The sequence below is a fragment of the Haemaphysalis longicornis genome, unplaced genomic scaffold (genome assembly GCF_048455015.1).
Source record: "Haemaphysalis longicornis isolate Haplotype H1 unplaced genomic scaffold, Haemaphysalis longicornis Haplotype H1 scaffold_6, whole genome shotgun sequence".
Classification (NCBI taxonomy): Eukaryota; Metazoa; Arthropoda; class Arachnida; order Ixodida; family Ixodidae; genus Haemaphysalis; species Haemaphysalis longicornis.
This window is the reverse complement of record NW_027526407.1, coordinates 11,738,740-11,760,221: the sequence shown is the minus strand read 5'-3', so window position 1 is coordinate 11,760,221 and position 21,482 is coordinate 11,738,740. Positions and strand designations below refer to the sequence as shown.

General features: G+C 47.7%; 1 protein-coding gene across 2 annotated transcripts in view; it reads right to left on the bottom strand.

The window, feature by feature from the left end:
- LOC144142235 (putative cytochrome P450 301a1, mitochondrial) overlaps positions 1-21,482 on the bottom strand; it is an 84,406-nt gene that overhangs the window by 18,575 nt on the left and 44,349 nt on the right. For both annotated transcript variants that reach the window (XM_077673598.1, XM_077673597.1), the window contains exons 2-5: positions 13,411-13,642; positions 6,596-6,786; positions 3,693-3,894; positions 200-362 (exon numbers count right to left, since the gene is read on the bottom strand). In XM_077673598.1, coding sequence (XP_077529724.1) covers positions 200-362; positions 3,693-3,894; positions 6,596-6,786; positions 13,411-13,642 — 788 coding nt within the window. The remainder of the gene's footprint in view (positions 1-199; positions 363-3,692; positions 3,895-6,595; positions 6,787-13,410; positions 13,643-21,482) is intronic.

Below are 21,482 nucleotides of genomic sequence, written 5' to 3'. Positions count from 1 at the left end.
TGAAAGGTCAGTTACATGAATAAAACCTGAAGTGGCCGCGATCGTTCCGCGAACTGAGTGCGCTATGTCTTTTTCGAAATTATCATTCCTTAATCAAACGACGATCTCACCAGCCAGTAAATTTGCCGTACTGTTATAGTTTCCTCGCCGCATGACTTTCGAAAAAAATATTCTGTTCGCAGATGCTCAGGGTTCTTACCGTGTGTGTGCTAGCCACAAGGAAGTCGTGAACGAAGGTAAACATTTCGTTGAAGACGAGCTTGTTATCATTCTGAAGACGCTGTAGTATTGTGAAGTCGTCTCCACTTTCGTCGCGCAGACACACTGATGAAAGGGCGTTGTGGAAAACCCGCAGCATGCGCCTGCGAATGTGAAGTTATTGTAAAAAAAGTTATTGCAGTGTAAAAGTTATTGTATTTTGTACACCTGTCTGTTTTCTTCTCTACACCTGTAAGACTCTGTAATTGGTCGTACTCTTACAGTTTCAACACCTCCCACTCCTACTTGGGCCATTTTTTTGGCCTGCAGTATTTTAATGAATTAATAAATAATTTATTAAGTAAAGAATGTTCGCAAGCACAGAAAATGTCAGCCGTAACGCTAACGTTTCGTTGGTATACTTGGAAACGTTACCTTATTAGAGCTTAACGACAATGAAATATAATACTAGATTTATATTTTAATAAATTGTGAAATTATTTGAAACAAAAAATTATAAAAAAGCGTTTTGTGGATCCATTCGGTTTTTTCTAGAAGTGATTGAATCTAATGCAACGCTCTGCGAGTAGCTTTAACGTAGACCATTTGTAAGCTCAGAACCTTGCGGAAATTGTACTGTGCTTTTTTATCTACACAGAAAAGCTACGCTGTGCGGACCTAACTTTGTACGTTAAATACCACTGCAGCCTCCCGCATTTAAAAATGGCCGTGTGTGGCTGGCAAAGTAAGCCGGTTGCACCATTGCGGAGCATTTTAGCTAACTAATTGGGGAAATATTACAGAATTAACTATGAGCAGAATAGACGTTATGGACTGCAGTTCGTATGATCAGGTTTACAGTCTATGCACGAAATTATGAGACAACCGGGTGAATATTTCCCATAGTTTAGAACTTGTTCCAGAAAACAAGCTTGCAATGGAAAAGTGACGACAAGTGAGAGTGAGTTTATTCGCCTAATAAAATTTATAAACGCGCCTCGGCCGCCTTCGGTAACCTGAAGTTAAGTTTGAAATAAAAAGGTTTTTAGCACAGACTACGAACCTTAACGACAGCGTATTTGGGCTGAGTTTGAAGACGCACTTGTCTGGCCACGCGAACTTGTAAATTTTTTACACCAACGTCGTGTTGTCATGCAGTGAATAACAAATCAAGGTTCTTGCAGCAGGTAACGTTTATTGGCGCAACGTTGTGTTACGCACTAAACAATGAATACCAGGGTCGAAGAAGCAGTCAACAATGTGGCTGCACCCGTCCAGCGTAGGCGCAATGAATAGCGCGGCGCTTTCTGTGTGAGAGTTTATCTCGAGTGCTCCTGTTTCTGTAAGCATTGAATCAGATCTAGGACACTGTCGATTAAACAAGAGCTGTCTGCTATATAGAGCGCAAAGCTAAAACCCTTCCCGATCAACCGTGGTTGCCGGGGCGGTATGGGAAAGAAGAGAAAGGGGCACTTCGCTTAAGCCAGAAAAAGAAAGCCGGGTAGGGCCAGGCGCGAATACGACATAAGTAGACAAATCAAAATGCAAGGTTCGCGGTAATATACGCTGTAGCATTTTCAAAAAGCTATGATAAGTAGTATTAGGGAATTACGAATGTGCCTGTTTAACCTTTTCTGTCCCGGTGATTCCAAAGGGAATCACATTCCTGTAGTCAGTTTAGCGCATAGAGACCAAGACGAAAACTCATAGTTTTGTTGGGAATTGTCCTTCAAGGATAAAAGTTTTGTTGGGAATTGTCCTTCAAGGATAAATTTTCTAGTATACATTGTGGCGCATTGTGGCGTTTTAGCCGAGCCGGACGCTACAAAGAAGAAAAAGCTCCAGTGAACACGAAATTTTGACGTCGACGCTAAAAGAACCAATTGTCCTTGTTGTATTCCCATGGCTTGTAAATCTGTAAATATTTGCACTGCGGAGCTCATGTTTTGCTTGTAGGCTCATGCAGTCATAAAATTTAAGAGAACAGGAAAACTTTTTTTTCCGCTCAAAATAACACTTAATTGCCAGATGTCATGAAATATTAACCCCATTGATAAATCAGGAATTACTTGCACTACCAGCTCTATATTTCGTTTGTGAGCCTAGGGGAGCCATAGAGTTACTAGAACACAGAGGAAACATTTCTGTGTTTGAAAAAAAGTCGGGACTGCAAGGGCTAATATAGTAGCGCCTTTATTTTGATTATTCCCCGGGCATCGGCGTTGACTGCCGCTTCGCCACATCTGCGTCACGTATCCGACCAGTTGTCTGTTGATTTGGGAAGCTTCAGTACCTGCCAGGAATTTGATAACGTGTTTGGCCTGAACCGCTAATTAAAACGAAATAATATTAGCAGATAAAGAGTAATTGCACAAATGTTTTCCGTATATTATCACCTAAATTACAAATACCGGCCATAACGATGTTATAATCGCTTTTGGATTCGTTAAAATTTGTAACTTATCTTGCTAGGATCAGCTTGTTTAGAACTAATAACAATTAAAATATACCGCCAGAATACAGGTCCCAGTACTTTGGGCTTATGTTCCTTTCAGTTTGACACGACTAAAAGAGAAAACGGTTGTTGGGAAAAGAATTCATTAATATTGCGAGCATAGCGGGATATGCAGTTCATTTTAGAATTCTTGCGACGCGGTAACTTCAGACTAAATATTAGGCGTCGGCTGGCTTGACTGTTGAAAATTTAGAACAGTTCAGTGCCGGCCAGACCGTTTTAGTGTTTTACCATTGTTTTTGCTGAAATCTAGAGCCACCTAAGTTCCCCCGTTTATGCCGCCATTATGAGGACTACGTTGTCATTAAAAACGCGTGCAAGACCTACCTGTAAGGGCCCTGCTGTAGCCAGTAGATAAACAGCGAGCTATTGATATGTTGAGCCCACACATATTACAGTTTACGACGTACCGTGCAAAACAGGGTTAGTGCATACTCCAGGTGGAAGAGATCCGGTGAAAAGGAGAGACAGAGGCCGCCCATCGCTGCGACAATTTACCGCTTCTTGTTTATCTTTTACTATCACTTCTTAAACATCCTGGGTGCCTGAAGGAGACACGATACCAGAAGTGAGTGAGAGCTCGTGTGTCTAATTACTAAGGGAGTCTGCTGAGCCATGGGGAGGACTTGGCACGCTGGAAGATTACCATAGTGCGGACTAAGACATCAAACGATACAGCCTCAAAGTCGTTTCATTGAAGACCACGGACGCTTCAGTCAAGTCCCCAGACGGCATGTAAAGGGCTCTTGGTTCGATCCCGAGTTTCGGCACCCAATGTAAAACAAAGTCAGTCGAAGAGAACAGAGACAAAATGCCTCCGATCGTTTCGAGAAGCAAGCACTTCTTGTTTCCCTTTTATTACAACTTTGTTCATACGCTCCTCCCGCAAGAGTAGAGGCAGGCCCAAAATCTGCAACCTCTTTTTCTACATTCAGGTTTTAAAAGATAAAACGCTCGGGTAAAGCATAAGGCAGCTTACGGGGATAGTTCTTTGGCGATGAGCTTGAACTTTTCAACCGTTGGCATCTCGAAGTAGTGGCTAAAAGGAATCCTGACCATCAAGCTGTCCATGATGTTGACGAGGTCGTCTGTGCAGCGTAGGATCACGCTTCCGTCGGAGTCTTCTGGAAGTGGATGCTCAAGAAGGCCCAGGCTTGTCCTTAGTGCTACAGATATAGCGGCTGAAAAGTGCAGGCAGCTGTTAGGACTGGTAATGATTCATTGACGCATGCGCGCACACAAATACGTATTTACATGCTTCATTCGATTCCTCAGTTTGGGTGTAATTCAACACTGTGGTCTTTCGACATGCGAGTAGCGTGCGCCACGCTAGCGACTTCGGACACTGGGATCGGACTGCGCATGCACGCGCGGGCACGGGCTGCAGGCCCCCTGTTCGGGGAACGAACGCGCGCATGCGCAGTCTCAGTCAGATCCTGGTACTTGATTTCGCTAGCGTGGCGTACGCTACCCGCTACGCTAAAAGACTAATGACTAATTCTATACGCACGACATTGTGTCATGTTCGGGCAATGGCTGTACGCACAACCTCATACGTTCTTCGGCAACGGTTACGAAGTCGACGTATATGCGCGTCTTCGTCAAGGTAATGCCATGGGCTCTCTGCAGAAATTCTCCGTTCAACTGCAGACTTTTTTCTCGCTTTTTAAATGCAGAGCATTTCTTTAACTCACGATGTTACCCGGCGTTGTCGGCGTGCCTCGGCGTCCGCAACAGCCGTTCCAGGTGCGCCCTCTCCCCCACTCCTCCTCTCCCGCATCACGCTACCCTCCTCGCTCTCAACAACAGGTCCACACCCATCCCCCTACACTATATAAAAAAATAATACTTACCGGCGCCTGGTTTCGATCCCACGACCCTGCGGGCGGAACGCAAGGTACATGGTGCTCTACCCACTGCGCCACAAAGCCGACACAGAATGGAAGGCTACGAACGCGCCTTATATCCTTGACTCATTCAAACTACGTCAAGAAGCTGCTGATACAACACATTCACTACCACCAACTCCCCAAACACTAAACGTTAACGCAATAAACCCACCCCCTATGCGACGCATTTACTCGAGTCCCCCTCGCGGGGAGATGGGCCCTTTTTTACAATGTCTGGCTTTTTTGAAGCAACCCGTGAATTCGTTGTTTCTCAGCCTTGCTTTTTGTAGCTAGAGTGGAGGCATGTTCTAATTTGCTTTCAGCACAGGATACTTAAAGCAGTGCTGCGTACTTTGCGAAGGGTTCTGAGAGCTATCCCTTAATTTATAACATTTTTATGCGGAATTTGTCGGAGGCTGCAGTGTAGAGTGGTAGCTTTTGCATACCCGTTGACACTGCATTAATAAAAAAACAATGGTTTATATTTTGGAAAACACTGCATTTGCGCTTGTACCAACTGAGGTAGGATTGCACAACGTCGTGCGTGTAGCCCCAGCCGAGAAAGGAAACGATGGTTGCACGAAGTGTGTTCAAGGCGTATCAGGCACCTGAAAACTTACAAAAAAAAACATGTATGAGCAGAAGCCTGACGTCTGCTTGTAATTCGCGTCTGGTTGTCAGCTCTGGGCACCGCGTAATCATCACTAGCGCTGTGTCGGCCTGTCCTCATTTCGTCCGCGCCCCCCTTTTGCGCATTTGCTTGAAATTGTGGAGTACCAACGTGCCCAGATTGCTAGCCTTATCTAATTCGCCTGGTATTGTACCTAACTTTCCGACTTGTTGGCAAAGGGATTGAGATCATTGTGCTGTAGAGACCAACGAGTAACCAAAAGTGTTTTTTTTTGTCGCGAAACAAGGAATAGCAGCAGCCCCGTAGCGAAACGTTTGCATATATACGAAAATATGGGAATACGAAATTTATACTTAGTATTCGCGCACAGGCGTAACTAATCAGGATAATCTTTCCCAAAACAAAAGAATCAAGGGATTTGTCGCAATATAAACGGAATACGGCACCGTATGTTTTTCATATTTTTCATACACTCCCGTAAACGGAATTCATAAGGACCATGATTTGGCCTTTCTGACAATCGCACAGAGATAAAAATTGAAGCAAAAAGTTTTAACGTAATACAGCAACCTATTATCATACGTTGCGGACACATTTCCCTGTCTTTATTCCGGTGGTGAGTCAGCGGGGGTAAAAATTTCGTATTCCCATAATTCCGTGATACGAAATGCTTCAGAAGGGTACTTTAAAATGTACGCTTTGGACACTTGGTATGCTGCAGAGCTGCCGATTAGACGCATCTAAACGCAGGGACCGTAAGCATATCTGGAAAAATAAGCAACGATAACCATCTCTTACTTTAATATAGCAAATAACAACAATACGGCAAAGGTTGCTCCTCTGGCTTATTTACCTTATGCTCCTAAGATTTTGCTTGAAAGGGGTCTTGCGCAGTGGACAGTGCATGTTTGTACGGTTGTAAAGCGTATAAAATTCCCTTCAAAAATCCAACTTTCCCGCCCAATTTGCAGAACGATCAAGATCGGTATTCTACCAACAAACCTATAACCGTCAATTCGTTTTTCTATTCCAACCACGCTATACCTTGGAAATTTTACAAATAGTGGCCTTATGCAAATTGACATACTTGAAAGCTTGGAGCTGAGCTAAAGCACCGAAAAGAAGTGCTCGCAATGACATTTCCGGAAAATAAATAGCGCTTTCAACCATGCACTCTTATAGTGCGCTTAACGGCCACATGGCAGTGTTTTCGCTCCGTATTACTGAGTTCAACTGGTGTAACTCCTACAGTTTTGTTTTAAAAGCGTCTTGTTCAGGGGTCAGTGCACTTTGAACACGCAGTTTTTGTACATTTGCCGCACATAAAAAATTCAAAGAGAAAATAGTATAAAATGTGCTTACATTCAAGAGACCACCTCTGCATGATTTCGTTGCAGTCTTTCACTTCCCCATTTTCATCTCGATGCGCCGCAATCATCTTAAGCGTGTCGTCCGATGTTTTGTTCAGGATGCTGGCGTACGACCGAACGGTCTTTGGCCGGATGGTGGAGGACTGAACGGCACCTCGAACGTGGCGCCACTCTTCACCCTGGCTGGAATGGTGGAACCAAGTTTCGAGACAAACAGAAATAAATTCCTTCGAGATTGTTTTGTCCGCTCCACAAAGGGTGCATTGAGAGCAAGCGCAAGTTTCGTTCATCGAAAGACTGGTTCCCCGGATAACTATGGTAGCAATCTTACCGCGAACTTCAAAAGCGTAATGGAAATAATAAAGAAAGCAGATGAAGCAGTGGAGACTCCCCAGCGACTTTCCGCCGATTTATCTGTGACGTCACATAATCTTGTTTATTCTATTGGTGGCCACCAATCAAAGCCACCACAAAAAAAAAAAACATGACTGGGCGATTTTGTGCGAAACGGATTGAAAAATTTCTCCATATCTCCATATTGGGGCATCCAGTTCTGTTAGATCATGTCACTTGAGCGCTAACGTGCAGTTCTCACACTGAAAGCTGTTTTTTGTGCAGAGTCATCACGTCACTCCTGTCTAGAACATGTCACTGTAGTGCGAACTACACTAGAGATCGCACTACACTGTACTGTAGTGCGAAATTTGAAAATTTTAACAGCAGACCTGTTTAGGCTTTTAGGGGTGAAACACCTTAGGGGCTCGGGCTGTCAGCGTTGCATGTCGTCGCCGTCGTACGTCGTCGTATTCTCATGTGGTCACGGTAATAAAACACCAGGACACTTGTTTTCCAACGCCTCGCGCTAAAACGTAACGCGTACTAAAAGAACACACCCGGACACTCGTTTTCCAAAGCCTCGCGCCAGAAAGTTTGATCTCCATAAGCGATAACTCTTACTAAAAGAAATACAGCGGGGCACTCATTTTTCGTTCGCGCTTGCTTGTTTGCCTTTATTTCGCTCCGTGCGCGCGTTAACTTTAAAGTTTTGCAGTTCTCTAGTTATAATTTCACTTCCCCGTCTTCGTAACTGGGATGTCGCATATATCAGCGTGCTCCGTGTGAAAAGAGAGGGACTTACACTCGTTAAATACACTTATACACTGTATGCTTCGCCCCTCCCCAGGTTTTATGTTAGTGGAGATGGCCCGGTTTTTAACACGAAGGTGTTCTATGGCGGGGTACAGGAAGACCTCACCGACGCCATATCCGTCGCGGAAATAACATCGCCAAAGGTCCCATTGACGCGGCGGCGCTAGGATTCGAGCCCACGATCACACTAGCCGCAACGGGAGGCGTGAAACGCTCTTCCAACTGGGCTGTGAACTGAAGCCTGTGCAGCTCTACGAACGCGCCTTATATCCACCCTATAACATTCTCCATTCAGATGGCGCTGCCACCTACGAGAGGTGAAGCGAAGTAGTGCGTCATGACGCTAATGAGCGCTGATAGCTGGCGCCTTGATAGGGCAGCGTACAGCAGCGTAAGCTGGAGTGTTTATCCGCCGCCTAGGCTGCCGGTGTGATGGCCCCGTGCTTATCCCTACACCCTGGCCCCGTGTAAGAAAACTGTTGCATTAAGGCAGAAAGACAACGACGTCGACAAGCGAATGTCGCAATCCTGACTGCTTTGGTGCGACGAGAGACACGCCAGCGGGAAGCGGAACGCGTTCACGCTCGCGGTACAAGCTACGAACTCAGCCTCTCGCGTTCCACAAGCTGAGCTCGTCGCAACGCAAGCGTCTGCCGTACACGCCACGAAGAACGACCGAAATGATCGTAGCTTTGCCGAAGCGACCCGCCAGCAGGACGCCGCCGCCAAGCACACCCACAAGTCTGCTGCAGACACAAAAATCAAGCTATTTTCGCTGTAGCGGACTGTGACTTCACCAAACGATTCGCTGACTACCCGTTCGGTTTCGCCCGCCCGGTTGCACAAAAACATTCAACTGCTTCGGTGAAGCCACATTTCACTTTCGTGTTTTACCGATTCCTATAAAAGAGGGATCAACCATATCTTTAGTTTGATTGTCCGTACCTTCGAAACAGTGATCGGCAAGCCCCCGACGGATCACATCATACCTCGTCCACCCAACATGACGAATCAGATCACCATAAGTGCCACTCTAGCACACGGGACCTCTAAAGGATAACTCCACTGTGTGAATTTAGGCATACCCGCCGCGGTGGCTCAGTGGCTAAGGCGTTGCGCTGCTGAGCACGAGGTCGCGGGTTCGATTCCCGGCCGCGGCGGCCGCTTTTCTGATGGAGGCGAGAAGCAAAAACGCTCGTGTGTGCGAGATTTCGGCGCACGTTAAAGATCCCCAGGTGGTCAAAATTAATCCGGAGCCCTCCACTACGGCGCGCCTCATCGCCTGCGCTGCGTCGGCGCGTTAAACCCTACAATCAACTCTGAATTTAGGCATGAAGTAGCGGCTTGCTTGGAGAACCTTGAGGGGCACGTGCTGATATTCACTGATAGGTTCGTGCCTCCGGACAAGGGGGTGGCGCCTGCGGCATCTATCACGCCTGCCTTCGCTTCAGCCAGGCAATGCCGCCTGCCAGTGGCCAGCAGCTCCACAACGGCCGAAATCGCGCAACTTTATTGGACTGCGGATACCATTCAGGGATGCCAGGTTGGGCTATAAATAGCCAAATTGGGCTACTTGATTTTGAGTTTGGCGGGAAAAATTGGTCGTTGGCTATTTAGCTATTTTTTGGCTATTCTGTATTACACCCTAAAGTCTTTAAAATGCTTTGTTTCAGAATTGTCGACCCACCGCTTTTGGGCTGGCTCGCAAGAAAAAGTAAACGAATCAGTCACAGCAGGAATGTGGTGCGAGTTCGTTAATTTGGCTCGTGGTCTTGAAACCACTGCCAACATCGCGGAAAAACGGCACGAAAAACTAGACACACAGGGACACAGACAGGCGCTGACTTTCGACTGATTTATTTTTGGAGCGTTCTCGCGATTTTGTACTCCGAATGTGACAGAAAAAAATCCGAAGATATGAAATTTCAATAGGTGGGTAGTGGCCATTGGGCATAGTTAGAAGCTTTATAAAATCATCCAGAAATTTTATCTCTTTTTCAAAGATCGACAGTGCCGATGTGCAGCGACTTGCAGTACGCAGCAATTTAGGAGGTCACGTTGGTAAACAGTGTAAGTGATGTGAATGCAGTCTAACACTTAAAAACAAAGTTCCGTAAGAACACCTCGGATAAGACCGAGAGATATTATAGAAGCCTGCTACACAGGTAAAGCGAGTGAATTCACAACAGTCTGTACACACGAATGAAGGAGGTGAATTCATACCTCGTGTTTGTGAAATGTGTCTGTCACTCCCTTCACCTCGCTTGCAACGAGGCTGTCGATGCACTGCCCACACAGATTGACTACATTGTACGGGAAACATTTAACTAGATTTCTCACTCTCCAAAGCAGCAAGAGGTGTATAAAAACATTTACGCTGCTATTAACCCTGGATTGACGCCGAAAAAGTTGATTGGCGTGTGTACGACGCGTTGGCTTGCCATTGCTGGGGCCCTTAGTGTGATTCGCGACCAATGGCTGGAACTTAAGACGCACTTCGATGTTGCAAGCAGCTGAGCGTTGCTACTTAGCTAAAATGCTGAGCGAAATGTACAATGATGAGCAGAACGTCCTGTACGTGCAGTTTGTGACCCCAATTGTTGAGGAATTTGACAAACTCAACAAAGTGTTTCAGTGTGAGAACCCTGACCCATCAAAGCTTTTTAAAGACTTCAGCTCGTTTGTCGAGTGTTTGCTTCACCGGATCGTTCTCCCCGGACATGCACCTATCGATTGTGATTGGGAAAGCCATGTATTGCATGTTCGGTCCTTCCAGCTGGGAAGTGTTTTCCGTGACGCCCTGGAAAAGTCTTCCCTTAGCGACGACAGGAAGACCACCATTCTTGGGCGGTGCCGTGCATTTATGACAGCATGTGTGAAAAGCACCTTGAAGCGTGTCCCGTCAAATATGAAACTATTAGGTGACCTCAACCTCTTGCACTGCTACAACATAGAAGTTCTCTTTTGATGCTCTCTTCAAAGCTTTTGCGATTTTTTCCGCCGTCAAGTATTTCTGCAATGGAGTCCGAGTATTGCTTTCAGCAATGTTGGCTTGATGCACTCTTGATGTTAGTGTTTTTGAAAAATGTCCGGATGCCAAAAACAGCGCTGGCGCCCGAATGTTTCCGTTGCTGTCGCAACTAGCCATTTCACTGCTCACGCTGCCAGTGTCCAATGCTGTAGTAGAACGAGTGTTAAGTCAAGTCACTCTAAGAAAAACCGTCTTGCGGAACCAAATGTCCATAGAAACTTTGGAGAACATTCTACATGTAATATTTGGACTAACGAGAGATGAAAGTGTTGTAAGGACTTTACACCATCCGACATCTTTTTGGATCGTTTCAATGCCACCACGATGTACACTGGTGGAGCTGTTTGTACTCCAAACTGATGTTTGGTTATATAAGTTGCACTCATTCTGCAAATATGTCAAACTTTTAGCAGTAGTCATCTCAATGAACGTTTCAAATGAATTTTGTGTGAAGTTTTCTCCTTTCGCTATTTGGGCTATTTCAATATGTCAACATTTGTCTACTTTTGGGCTATGCGGCGCAAAAAAAATGGCGGGTTACTCTCCGAGAACCTGGCATCCCTGATACCATTAAGGAGTGCGAGCAGAATCTCGTCAACCGGAAAGTACCCATCCTCTCAGATTCGAAGCCTGCCCTCTTGAGGCTCGACCGGGCCCACCATAGCTGTCTTGATGTACTAAGTATCGCCAGCAAACTGCACAGTCTCAGCGCCAAAGACCGGAGAATACATCTGCAGTTCCTACCGGCTGATGTAGGCATCGAGGGAAATGAGGAGTCTGATTTTCTGTCAAAATAAGCTTATCATTCATTTACTTCGATGCGTGAGCAAAGAGGCCCGTGGACATCGTGCGGTACCCTATCAGAAGGGACCTACAAGCCATGCACAGTGACTCCCGAGTTGCATCCGGCACGCCACTTTACCCGCTTCCTTCGAGGGGACTGACCCGAGCTGACCGCGCTCTCCGTCTGCGAATCGGCTCTCATTGCTGCGCTGAAGGAAGTATCAAGCTTTGTATCGCTAGTTCCCCCGCCTGTCCGCACTCTCCTCCAATAGAGACACTCGCGCATGGACTGTGCAAGTGTCCACAACATTCGCAGGCTCGATCAGCGCTTAGAGCGTCATATGCGAAACTGGGACTGCTCTTATGCATCTCATCAAACCTGTTGTTCTCGGAATGCGGACATAAAATCGCGAAAAAGCGTTCCGTGCCCTGCTGGACTTTATAAATGACACCGAACTCTCGAAGCGGCTATGATGCTGCCAGTGCTGTCCATGCTGCGCGGCTTGTGAACCGTCATATTTTTCTCTTCAATCTCTCTGTCAACCTCCTCCTAGACAGAGTCTCGACTGAGGTGCGCTCAACCCGAGAGGCACTTGTTGGTTGAGTCGACTTTCGTTTCTCTTCCAGTAACACAACTCTCTCTCTCCGGTTCCTTTGTTTCGCCGTGGAGCGTTACCAGAAAGCTCAGCCCAACCGTGTGCGCCTCGTGAGGAGCGTCAGGAGTCGTCTAGGCTCGTGCGTGGGCTTGCGCCACGTGAGGAGCCTGTAAAAATACCAAGAAAAAATACCGAGTGCACGTGAGCGTGCGGATCGTGAGAAGCACCAGGGCTCGACCTTTGGGAACACTGCCCAGCGTTCGTGGTGTGATTTCTCGCGTGGTGGTCTCCTTGCCAGTTCACTTGCGTTGGCTCCTGAAATGGGGAGCACAGACACCTAGTTCGCGCTACAGACGCCGAGTTCGCGAAGCCGGCTGGGGCGGGTTCTAGCGCGTGCTAACACGGTACACTTTGGGAGGGATGTGAAAGTCTGTGGACGAAACGATCAAGGCTTGCCAGTTACGCAGAGCTTTCAGCGGTAAGTTCAGAAATCCAAGCGAGGTGCAATAACCAGGTCTCCGACAAAAGGAGAGGGGCCGTAGGGTTGTTTCTTGAGTCTTGTACCAAGAGTGCAAGCTACGTCAATTGCTTAGGGGCGAAGCACCTTAGGGGCTCGAGCGTGCGGGCGTGTCCTGTCGTCTCATGCAGTCACGCTATAAAACACCGGGACACTCGTTTTTTTGCGTCGCGACAAAACGTAACGCGTACTAAAAGAACACATCGCGACACTCGTTTTTCAACCCCTCGTTCTAGAACGTTTATATCTCCATGGGCAAAAACGCCTAATAAAAGAACACACCTTAACGCTCCTTTCCGGCGCCTCGTGCTACTTCTTAGCATGCTGTGGCGTGTGACACGAAGGCAACGTACCGCCAGTCTGTCTCTCATTAAATTGCTTAAATCCGCTTCAACTTAGAGGGCACCACCGCCTCAGCGGGCGCGCAATCGCTCCTCCCACCAGCGCTTCTCCGGCTCCCAATCAGCGCACGCTGCGTAGCACAAGAGACTTACAAGCTTTGAATACACTTACACACTGCATGCTTCGCCCCTCCCCAGGTTTCACGTTAGTGGAAGATGTCCGGTATTATTTTTTAACATTTCCGCCGTCTTCTGTATAAAACGTATTTCGTGGCTTGAATGCAGCTGAGTGAGATACTGAAGGATATTTTATCCATACTATACAAACCCGTTCTTTTGTCTTCATGGCCCCTTTCAGATCTCTCAAACCTTTTGATGCAAAGTACGTACACGTTTAGGATGCCGGCGTTCGGAAAGCACTCGGGCTTCGCCTTGTGGTAGGCCTTGAGGGGGCGCAACCCCGAACGGTGCGGCACCTTTCCCTCGTACTGGTACAGCGTCCGAAAGTCGTCGGCGCTGAAAAGGTGCACCACGGTCTGTCGCCCGGGATTCTCCTCGGCAACGATCGGCCCGTAGCGGCGGTACATCTCCCATTCTGCCTTGTGCAAGTTGCCAGAAGCACCTGCGGCGAGCAAAAGTAATCGTGCTTTGGCCAGAGAACTTTATCATTTTATAAAACTCAATACAGTAGAACCCCGATTATACAACTTTCTCAGGACCATAAAAAAATCACGCCATATCCACGGAATGAATGATGATAAGTGGGGCGAAGCTCGAGAGGGGGAGATCATCGGTAACCGTAACTCTCCCGTGAAAGTTCGCTCATTACATCATTAAGAAAGACGTAAGACTGTGTGCGTACATTGTACAAATCAACTTTTATTTTGTTCTTTTATTTTGTTCTTGTTCGTTTGTTGTTTCGTTTCTTCGTTTGTTCTTTTCATTTCGTCGTTGTCATGACTGGATTGCGAGGTCCCTTCATTACGACGGCTTTATGATCTGTGAAAAAGCGAGAGAGGTTCTTGTACTGGCTGCAATGGGAAGTTTGCAAACACTAAGTCTATTTAGGGCGAACTTGTGCCCGAACAAGACGAGAGGAAACGAGCAAAGGTCCTTGCGTCTCGTTCGATCTCCGAGAACGACTGCCTGCGTTCGTGGCGTGATCTCTTGCGTGATCTCCCCCTCGCAGTGCACGTGCGCTCGCGCCTCCGTTGGCGAACACACACAAGCTCGCGCTCCCGGTGCCGAGTTTGCGCTGCCGGTTGCAGCGGGTTCTTGCGCGTGCAACGCGGCCCACTTTGCGACATCTCCGAAAGCATGCGGCGGTCACGTACCACGAGACACAAGGGATGGACAGACCCATGGCTTTAGGAGCTTCGCCCCTAAAATGGTTGTAAAATGTGGGCGTCGTAAAATGATAACAGCAATTACTTTTATAATCTACAGTTTCGCGAGACATATTTGAAGGAAATTTCAATATAAGCTACAAACTAATTCAGGGCTCGGAAAACCAAATGACACAGTAAATGCGAAACGAATAAATGCAGTGTAGGTGCCAATCACGCTGTATTAAACAAACCTTGTACCACTGCCGTGATTCCTTCTAGCCACTGCGAATAATGGCACAAGCGATGACGGCAATCACATGTGGGAGCCTAAGTATGTCGGCTCAACCGTGTTGGTAATTAACTGTTAAGTGGGAGAAATGAAAATCCGCACTTTGACCCTGCGCCCGCTGCGCAACAAGGCCAGAAATGCCAGCGAGGAGAGGGGAAAGCGATTGTGCAGAGGACAGGGCCGCTGCTTAGGGGAAGAGGAACGAAAGATACGGCGAAGAAAGCTATTTTGGAGAGAAACAATTGAAGAGTCCACGGAACAGGTCCGTGCCACTTTCATTTCGTCCACCAATTGGTCGCCCGCCTCGCGTGAGTCGTCGGATAAAGGGGGTCAGGCATAAAATTGCGTCGGATAATCGAGATTTTTAATGCAGTGTTTCTACGGGCACTTTTCGGGGACTTGAGTTCTCCGACGTGAAACCAGGGGACATATAACCACGTTTCCAGTGTACTTCTTTAAAGCAACAGATCCCGGTGTTTGCATTGCAAATGTATGTACGGACAAAGAGCGCCAAAACCAGATCATTCAGCGGGCCACTTTGATTAGTAAATTGTTGTCATGGGCAATTGTACCTTCAAGAACTCAATCACAGAGTTGAGCTTAGCCGGATTCAGCAATGGCGAGCACTTCTTACAGGCACACCACTGCGCTGTACGGGTTCGAAGTGGGCGTACAGCCTTGGGGAGGAAGAGAATATAGCTCGGTGGTGTTCTTCTCGACCGCCATTCTGTACAGGTTTGAAGTAGGCATACAGCCTTGGGAAGGAAGAGAGTATAGCTCGAAAGCCAGTCTTCTCGAACGCCACATGCTACCGACAATGGAACAATGGCTAGGCTTGCTTGGTGCCAAGTTTGTTTTCTAAAATGGATGCTAAGTCAAATTTTCAGGAACTCATGCTGTATCAAGAATCACAGTTGTACGCAACGTTCATTATACCAAGTTTGATTGTTACCGCTTTCTGTGGTTGCCATCAGGCGTTACATTGGCATCCGAGTATTTCCAGAAACAAATGTCCCGAATGCAGGAAGGCCAGGGTAGCGTAGGAAACATGATCGACGACACCTTGTTTTCGGCAAGATTAGTAGAGAGCATAACAATCACCTTCAACAGGTTTTCATACGGCACTCCGAGGCGGGCATCACGGTCAACTGTGACAAATGTTCCTTCGGGACGCACAATGTTATTCCTTGGAGTCGTAGTGAGCGCTAAAGGAATTCCACCAGACCCCGACAAAGTTGCAGCCATCAAGCATATGTCAGCTCCTGAAAATCTACCTTGCATTCGCTGTCTACTTCGGCTAATGAATCACGTCGGACGTTTCTTGCCGAATGTAGTGGACGTCCCTGGTATTCGAGCCCTGCTGCTGAAAAAATGGCCGTGGGGCACATCCGAGCACAGTGCTTTTGCGAAGCTGAAAGAATAGCTCTGACCGGTGCATCGCGAGGCACAACATCCAGTACAAGATGACGGTTTCGGCAGATGCAAGCTCCTTTCGCCTAGGAACCGTGCTTTTGCAAGAGCAACCAACCTGAGAGCGTTGAGGAATCGCCGCCGATTCAAGATCAATCAAGCTTGTATAAACCAATATAGTCGTGCGGAAAAGTAAGCGTTGGACGCCAGTTGGACTGTGCAGAGGTATGGCCAGAATATGCTTAGTCTGCACTTAATCCTGGAGACTGACTGTCACCCTCTCGTTGCGCTTCTCAGAAACATGAAAGTCAACATTTTGCCACCACGAATCCAGAGGTTTTGCCTGAAGCTAATAAGGTACCCGCACAAAGTACCCTATGTGCCGGGAAGACACTTGGCTACAGCGGACATATTCTCTTCAGCCCCTGTCGACGCTCTTTCGTCGCAGTAGGCCGACCAGATGGAGTGCTTTGTGCAAAAACGCGGCCACTCTCTGCCAGGCGTAGTCTCCACATGGCTTAATGGTCTGCGCCAGGCCTAAGCAGCTGACGACGAGTGCGACCTTCTCATGGAGTACTGCACCAAGGGTTGGCCCAGACAGTCTCTCTCACTCTCTCATTCGAAAAAGTATTGGCAACGTAGAGGTGACATCAATCTTTATGACGCACGGTTTGCTCCTAAAGAACACTCTCATCATCACTCCCACTTGTCCCCAGCGGAACACGTTGGAACTGCTTCATGGAGGGCATCAAGTGATGAACTGTTGCAAGGCCGTGGAATGAGAGTCAGTATGCCATTAGCAGCCAAATCGACAACCCTGACTTCTGTTGCCACACGTGCGGTTCGGGGAAGCACATGTCTAACTTCCACAGCCCATGGTGGCTTCAGTCACGCCAAGTCTTCATCGCGAAGAGGTTGGGGCCGCCCTCTTTCATGTGCATGGCAGGAACTACATTCTTTTTGTTGGCTACATGTCCGCAACCTCAGGTCCTCTCAGCCTTGGTTCAACATCAGCCGTAGTAGTAATCACGGCCATCAAGATTGTTTTCCCGCACCTTGGTACCTTCAAACTATTGCGTGCTGATAATGGCCCCCGTTTGGGGCCAAGCAATCCAATGACTTTGCACTGTCCTATGGCATACTTAATGTTGCCAATTATAACTCGGTTCGCGCACTCAATTTGAGAGGTGGAACAAATGGCCCAAACTGTCAGAGGCCTCGTAGGCAAGTCCGAAGGCCCGTACCTGAGCTTGCTGGCTAAACTGGGCTCATCGGGCATCAAGGAGGCCAGCCATGCATAGTTGTTAATGGACAGACGCCGGGAAACTCGCACACCCAAGACAAGTAACCAGTCGAAGCTATTTTGGTTGTCCGCGCATCAACTCGACCAACATGATCTCTATAGCAGGCAGAGGGAGATAAAAGGACTTCAACAGAATGCGTGCTTCTCGCGAACTTCACCCACTTCTGCCTGGAGGACATGTTTGTTTCAGGTTATCAAGAATCCGGCTGTCGTCTTGAGCCCAGCAGAGAGTCCGCGATTGTGTGCTGTAGAAACACCAAGGGCGTCGTGCAGAGCAAACTCATTTATCTTGTTCCGACTTTACTCCCATAAGCAGCTGAAAGCTTCAGTCTATTTGCTGACACGACACCACCCGTGGACACCAGGAGTAAGCCAGTGGCCCTTCGGCATACCCAGCGAGCCTGGGTGTTAAGTGGGATTTGATTGACTGATCGTAGGGTTTCGCGCCGACGCAATGCGAGCGATGAGGCGCGCTGTAGTGAAGGGCTTCGGATTAATTTTGGCCACCTGGGAATATTTAACGTGCGCCCAAATCTCGAACACACGGGCATTTTTGCTTTTGGCCTCCATCAGAATAGCGGCCGCTGCGACCGCGAACCCACAGTGCAAGAATTTCTTGCTCCGTGCCTCGTCAGCAGCGCAATGCCTTAGCCACTGAGCCGTCGCGTCGGGTCCGTTTAACTTGGGAACCCGTTAAAGCATGCTTTTGGTTCTATTCTCGACCGCCATGCGCCTTGAAACCGGAGAATGACACGGCGGCGTGCAAGCGGTGATAAGCACAGGGATTCGCACGCGCGGGAAAAAGTAACCCTGCAACAAGCAATTGACGGACATGACTGACCATCTTGCACGCTTACAACGAACCAGTTCATATTTTCACTAAGTAAGGTTAGCAAAATATTGTTATCGCTTGATGCGTACCACTCTAAATCGTTGCATTTGGGCATTTCTGGGTGTAAAGGTTTGCGTTAAGTGATTGTCGGCGGCACTGTAATCTCGATGTTAACAGCGTGATTATAGCCAGTTAAAATGGAGTGCACTACTGGTGGTGCTTTTTGACGAAACTCAAGGTGCAAGTTCCGCCGTAGTTTGTGGGATGGGCGGCAGTTCAGCAATGTTACATATCCCCGCTTTCTGCGTCCAGAACAAGTTGGTCAGAAGAAACTCCGTATATTCAAAATTATTTTCGCATTGAAAAATGCAGGCACAAATTGTTCGCCTGTTCGGAGTGTTGTAAACAAAAACTATTTTAGAATAAATAAACACTCAGCATTATAAAACTCACGGTGTCCTCATTAGAATCACTCAACCTAAATACAATTATCAACGTAGAAAGCTCCTTTTCTTGCATTCATATTTCAAAATTAATCGCCACAAAGTTTAACCCATTGAGCAGTTTCCGTTCATTATGTACACGAAAAGTTCGACTGCAAAACATGAAGTGTTCGAGGACACACACAGCAAGTGCGACTTCCAATACTATCGAATGTCACATGGCAAGAGTGTCACCAAACCCGAGTGTGCCCTCGTGACACTTCGAAATGGCTCTTGGACAAACGAAGTTCTAAATTTTGTTTTTTGCTTGAAGTGTTTTGCCTCGTCACCCCGGACATCTACAGCAACCATGTTACAGTAGCTAGAGTTCATAGCTCGTCACAGGTTTACACGGAGTAAACCTGTACGTACATGTAGGTACGTACAGTCTTTGTAAAAATTTTGTGGGCCGTGGCGACCGTGGCCGGAGCAGGCGCGCTGCCGAGCAGGGGCGCTGCGCTTGCCGCCGTCGGTTGGTTGCGTGGCTAAAGAGAGTGAGGGGAACTTTTGCTCTTGCTTTTGATGTGTGCCCGGAGTGACAAGTGCTGCGCAAAGTGCCTGCGCTGAAGCAAAGTGCGCCTGCTATGTGCACTTATCGCACCAGCCATACTACGAAAGGAAGCGCGAAAGTTCCCCTCGCTCTCTTTAGCCGCGTAACCAGCCGACAGCGGCAAGCGCAGCGCCCCTGCTCGGCGGCGCGCCCGCTCCGGCCACGGTCACCGCAGCCCACAAAATTTTGACAAAGACTGTACATGTGCCGTACGAAGATATTGGAGAACTACAGCCGTTAACGAACCATACAGCAGCCCCGTATGGCTGCCCCGACGGCAACTGAAAAAAAGCCGCAGGCTATTGGCGATAACCCATTCATATATCTCATCTCATTTACTTTTCACAGGCTCTGAGCAGCATTCGCCGTCCTCTGGCCACAGAAATGGCGCTGATAGCACATACATCTCACAGTCTCCCTCGCCCGCATCGAGCGCAGGCCAGCGACCGGATAAGAGGCGAGAGCAAGCATTTCTCATTCTTGATATTTTTATCTCACCACTATTAGGTGACCGTTATGTGATATTAAAGCAATAGGTCAGGCTTGCGGAAGACCAATTCGTCAGATGTCGCTACTTGTATTATGGCGGCCAGTAATCTGCAATACGAAACAGCAAACAGCGTGCAAAAACACGCTGGTGCCGCAAAAGGCCAACTTCTAAAACGCGCCTAGTTTCAGCGGGGATGCCTCAAGAGTGGCCCGACATTATTCGGTAAATTCTCAAATACATCTAACTAAGGAGCACTAATTGACCCCTCGTGGAGCGTCGTGTTTTTTGAAGAAGGCAGGCGCTATGTTTAGGCTTCCTTAACTCTCTAGTAGAACTGAAGGCACATTTTACTGCAATAAATTTGTTGATGTTTCACAGCGCTCAGTGCTTACTAGAGACGGAGGAGAACGGAAGCTGGATATACGTAAGACGAGCGGAAACTATCAGTTGCATTAATTACAGAGCACAAACAGTTGCATACGCATAGGCGGGCCTGATAGGAAAAATTACTCCCACCTCCCCTCGCGGGAACCCCTGTGTAGATGCGACGCATAAGGGGTTCCGGTGTTGTTTCCGTTAGGTTGATTCTCCCATCGCGTGAAACGTGCCGTGAACCCCTTGCCGCGGCTATGACGCAACGTGGCGCGGCTATGACGCAACACAATCCAACACAATCCACTTTAATCCAATCCTATCCAATCGAATCAAAATCCAATCCAATCCAAGCCAAGCCAATCCAATCGAATCCAATCCAATGGCCCTCGCGAGAGAGTGTTCGCTATCGGTGAGGAGAGGGGGTGAGCGGCGGAGAGCGCAGCTCGCGCGGCGAGGAGAATGGGGGAGGGGTGTGGACGGACAACGACAACGCCGTATGAAGGGACAAGGCGAGCGAATGAGATGCCGTCGCATCTAAAATTGCCCCCATATCTGCTGACTTCGCTGCGAATGTTGTCGAAAGGCGATAGTCTTCTACCGTCTCTGCTACGTAAACATATCTATTCTCTTCCCCGCGCATCCTTTAAGCTCCTCCTCTCCTGTCTCCCAGTTCCCACCATAAACACGGGGGAGGTTTGATCAAGTCAATTTAAATTTCCCGCGTTCCTCTTCTTGCTGGCGATCTATTGAAAACTTTCTACTCTTGGAATGCCGGCTGCCACAACATGTACGCTCGTGTGCGGGTTGTTTCTACATTTTGGGTCAAAGTATTATTTTCAACGCGTATATTTTGTCATTCATTGCAAATATCAATCATACATCGATCTCCAATTAAAAACACTGCTAAGATCACTTATGTGTTGATGCTTTGCCTCAAATATGCTTAGTATTTTTTTTGTTCAACAATGTTGACATGTATGAAGCATGCTTTCAGAGTTAGCGGTACGAAGACGTTTGCCTAAATACACTTATTGTTCAAGAAATATTTCAAAATTTCGCGAGATGGCTGAATCGAGAGTCACATAGACAGACAGACAGGCCAAAATGTCCGGGTTGAAGTAGCCCCCACCCCCCTTCCCTAAAAACAAATAAAGCTGTTCGACTCAATGTGAAAGCTATCGGAAGTGCAGAGCAGTGATTCGCCATAATGGGCTGTAGCGCCGTTATCCGCTCACTGCTACCATACAATGTATTTTAAATTTCCCGCCTTCGCAGAGCTCGCGCACCCCCTGCCTGAAGCTGCGCCAGCGGGAGTTCTGTTCTTTTTGTGCTTGCTGTTCCTCCCGCACGTTCAGGCGTTGCACTGCCACTTTTTTTTGCTTACTATCGTAAAAACCAACCCA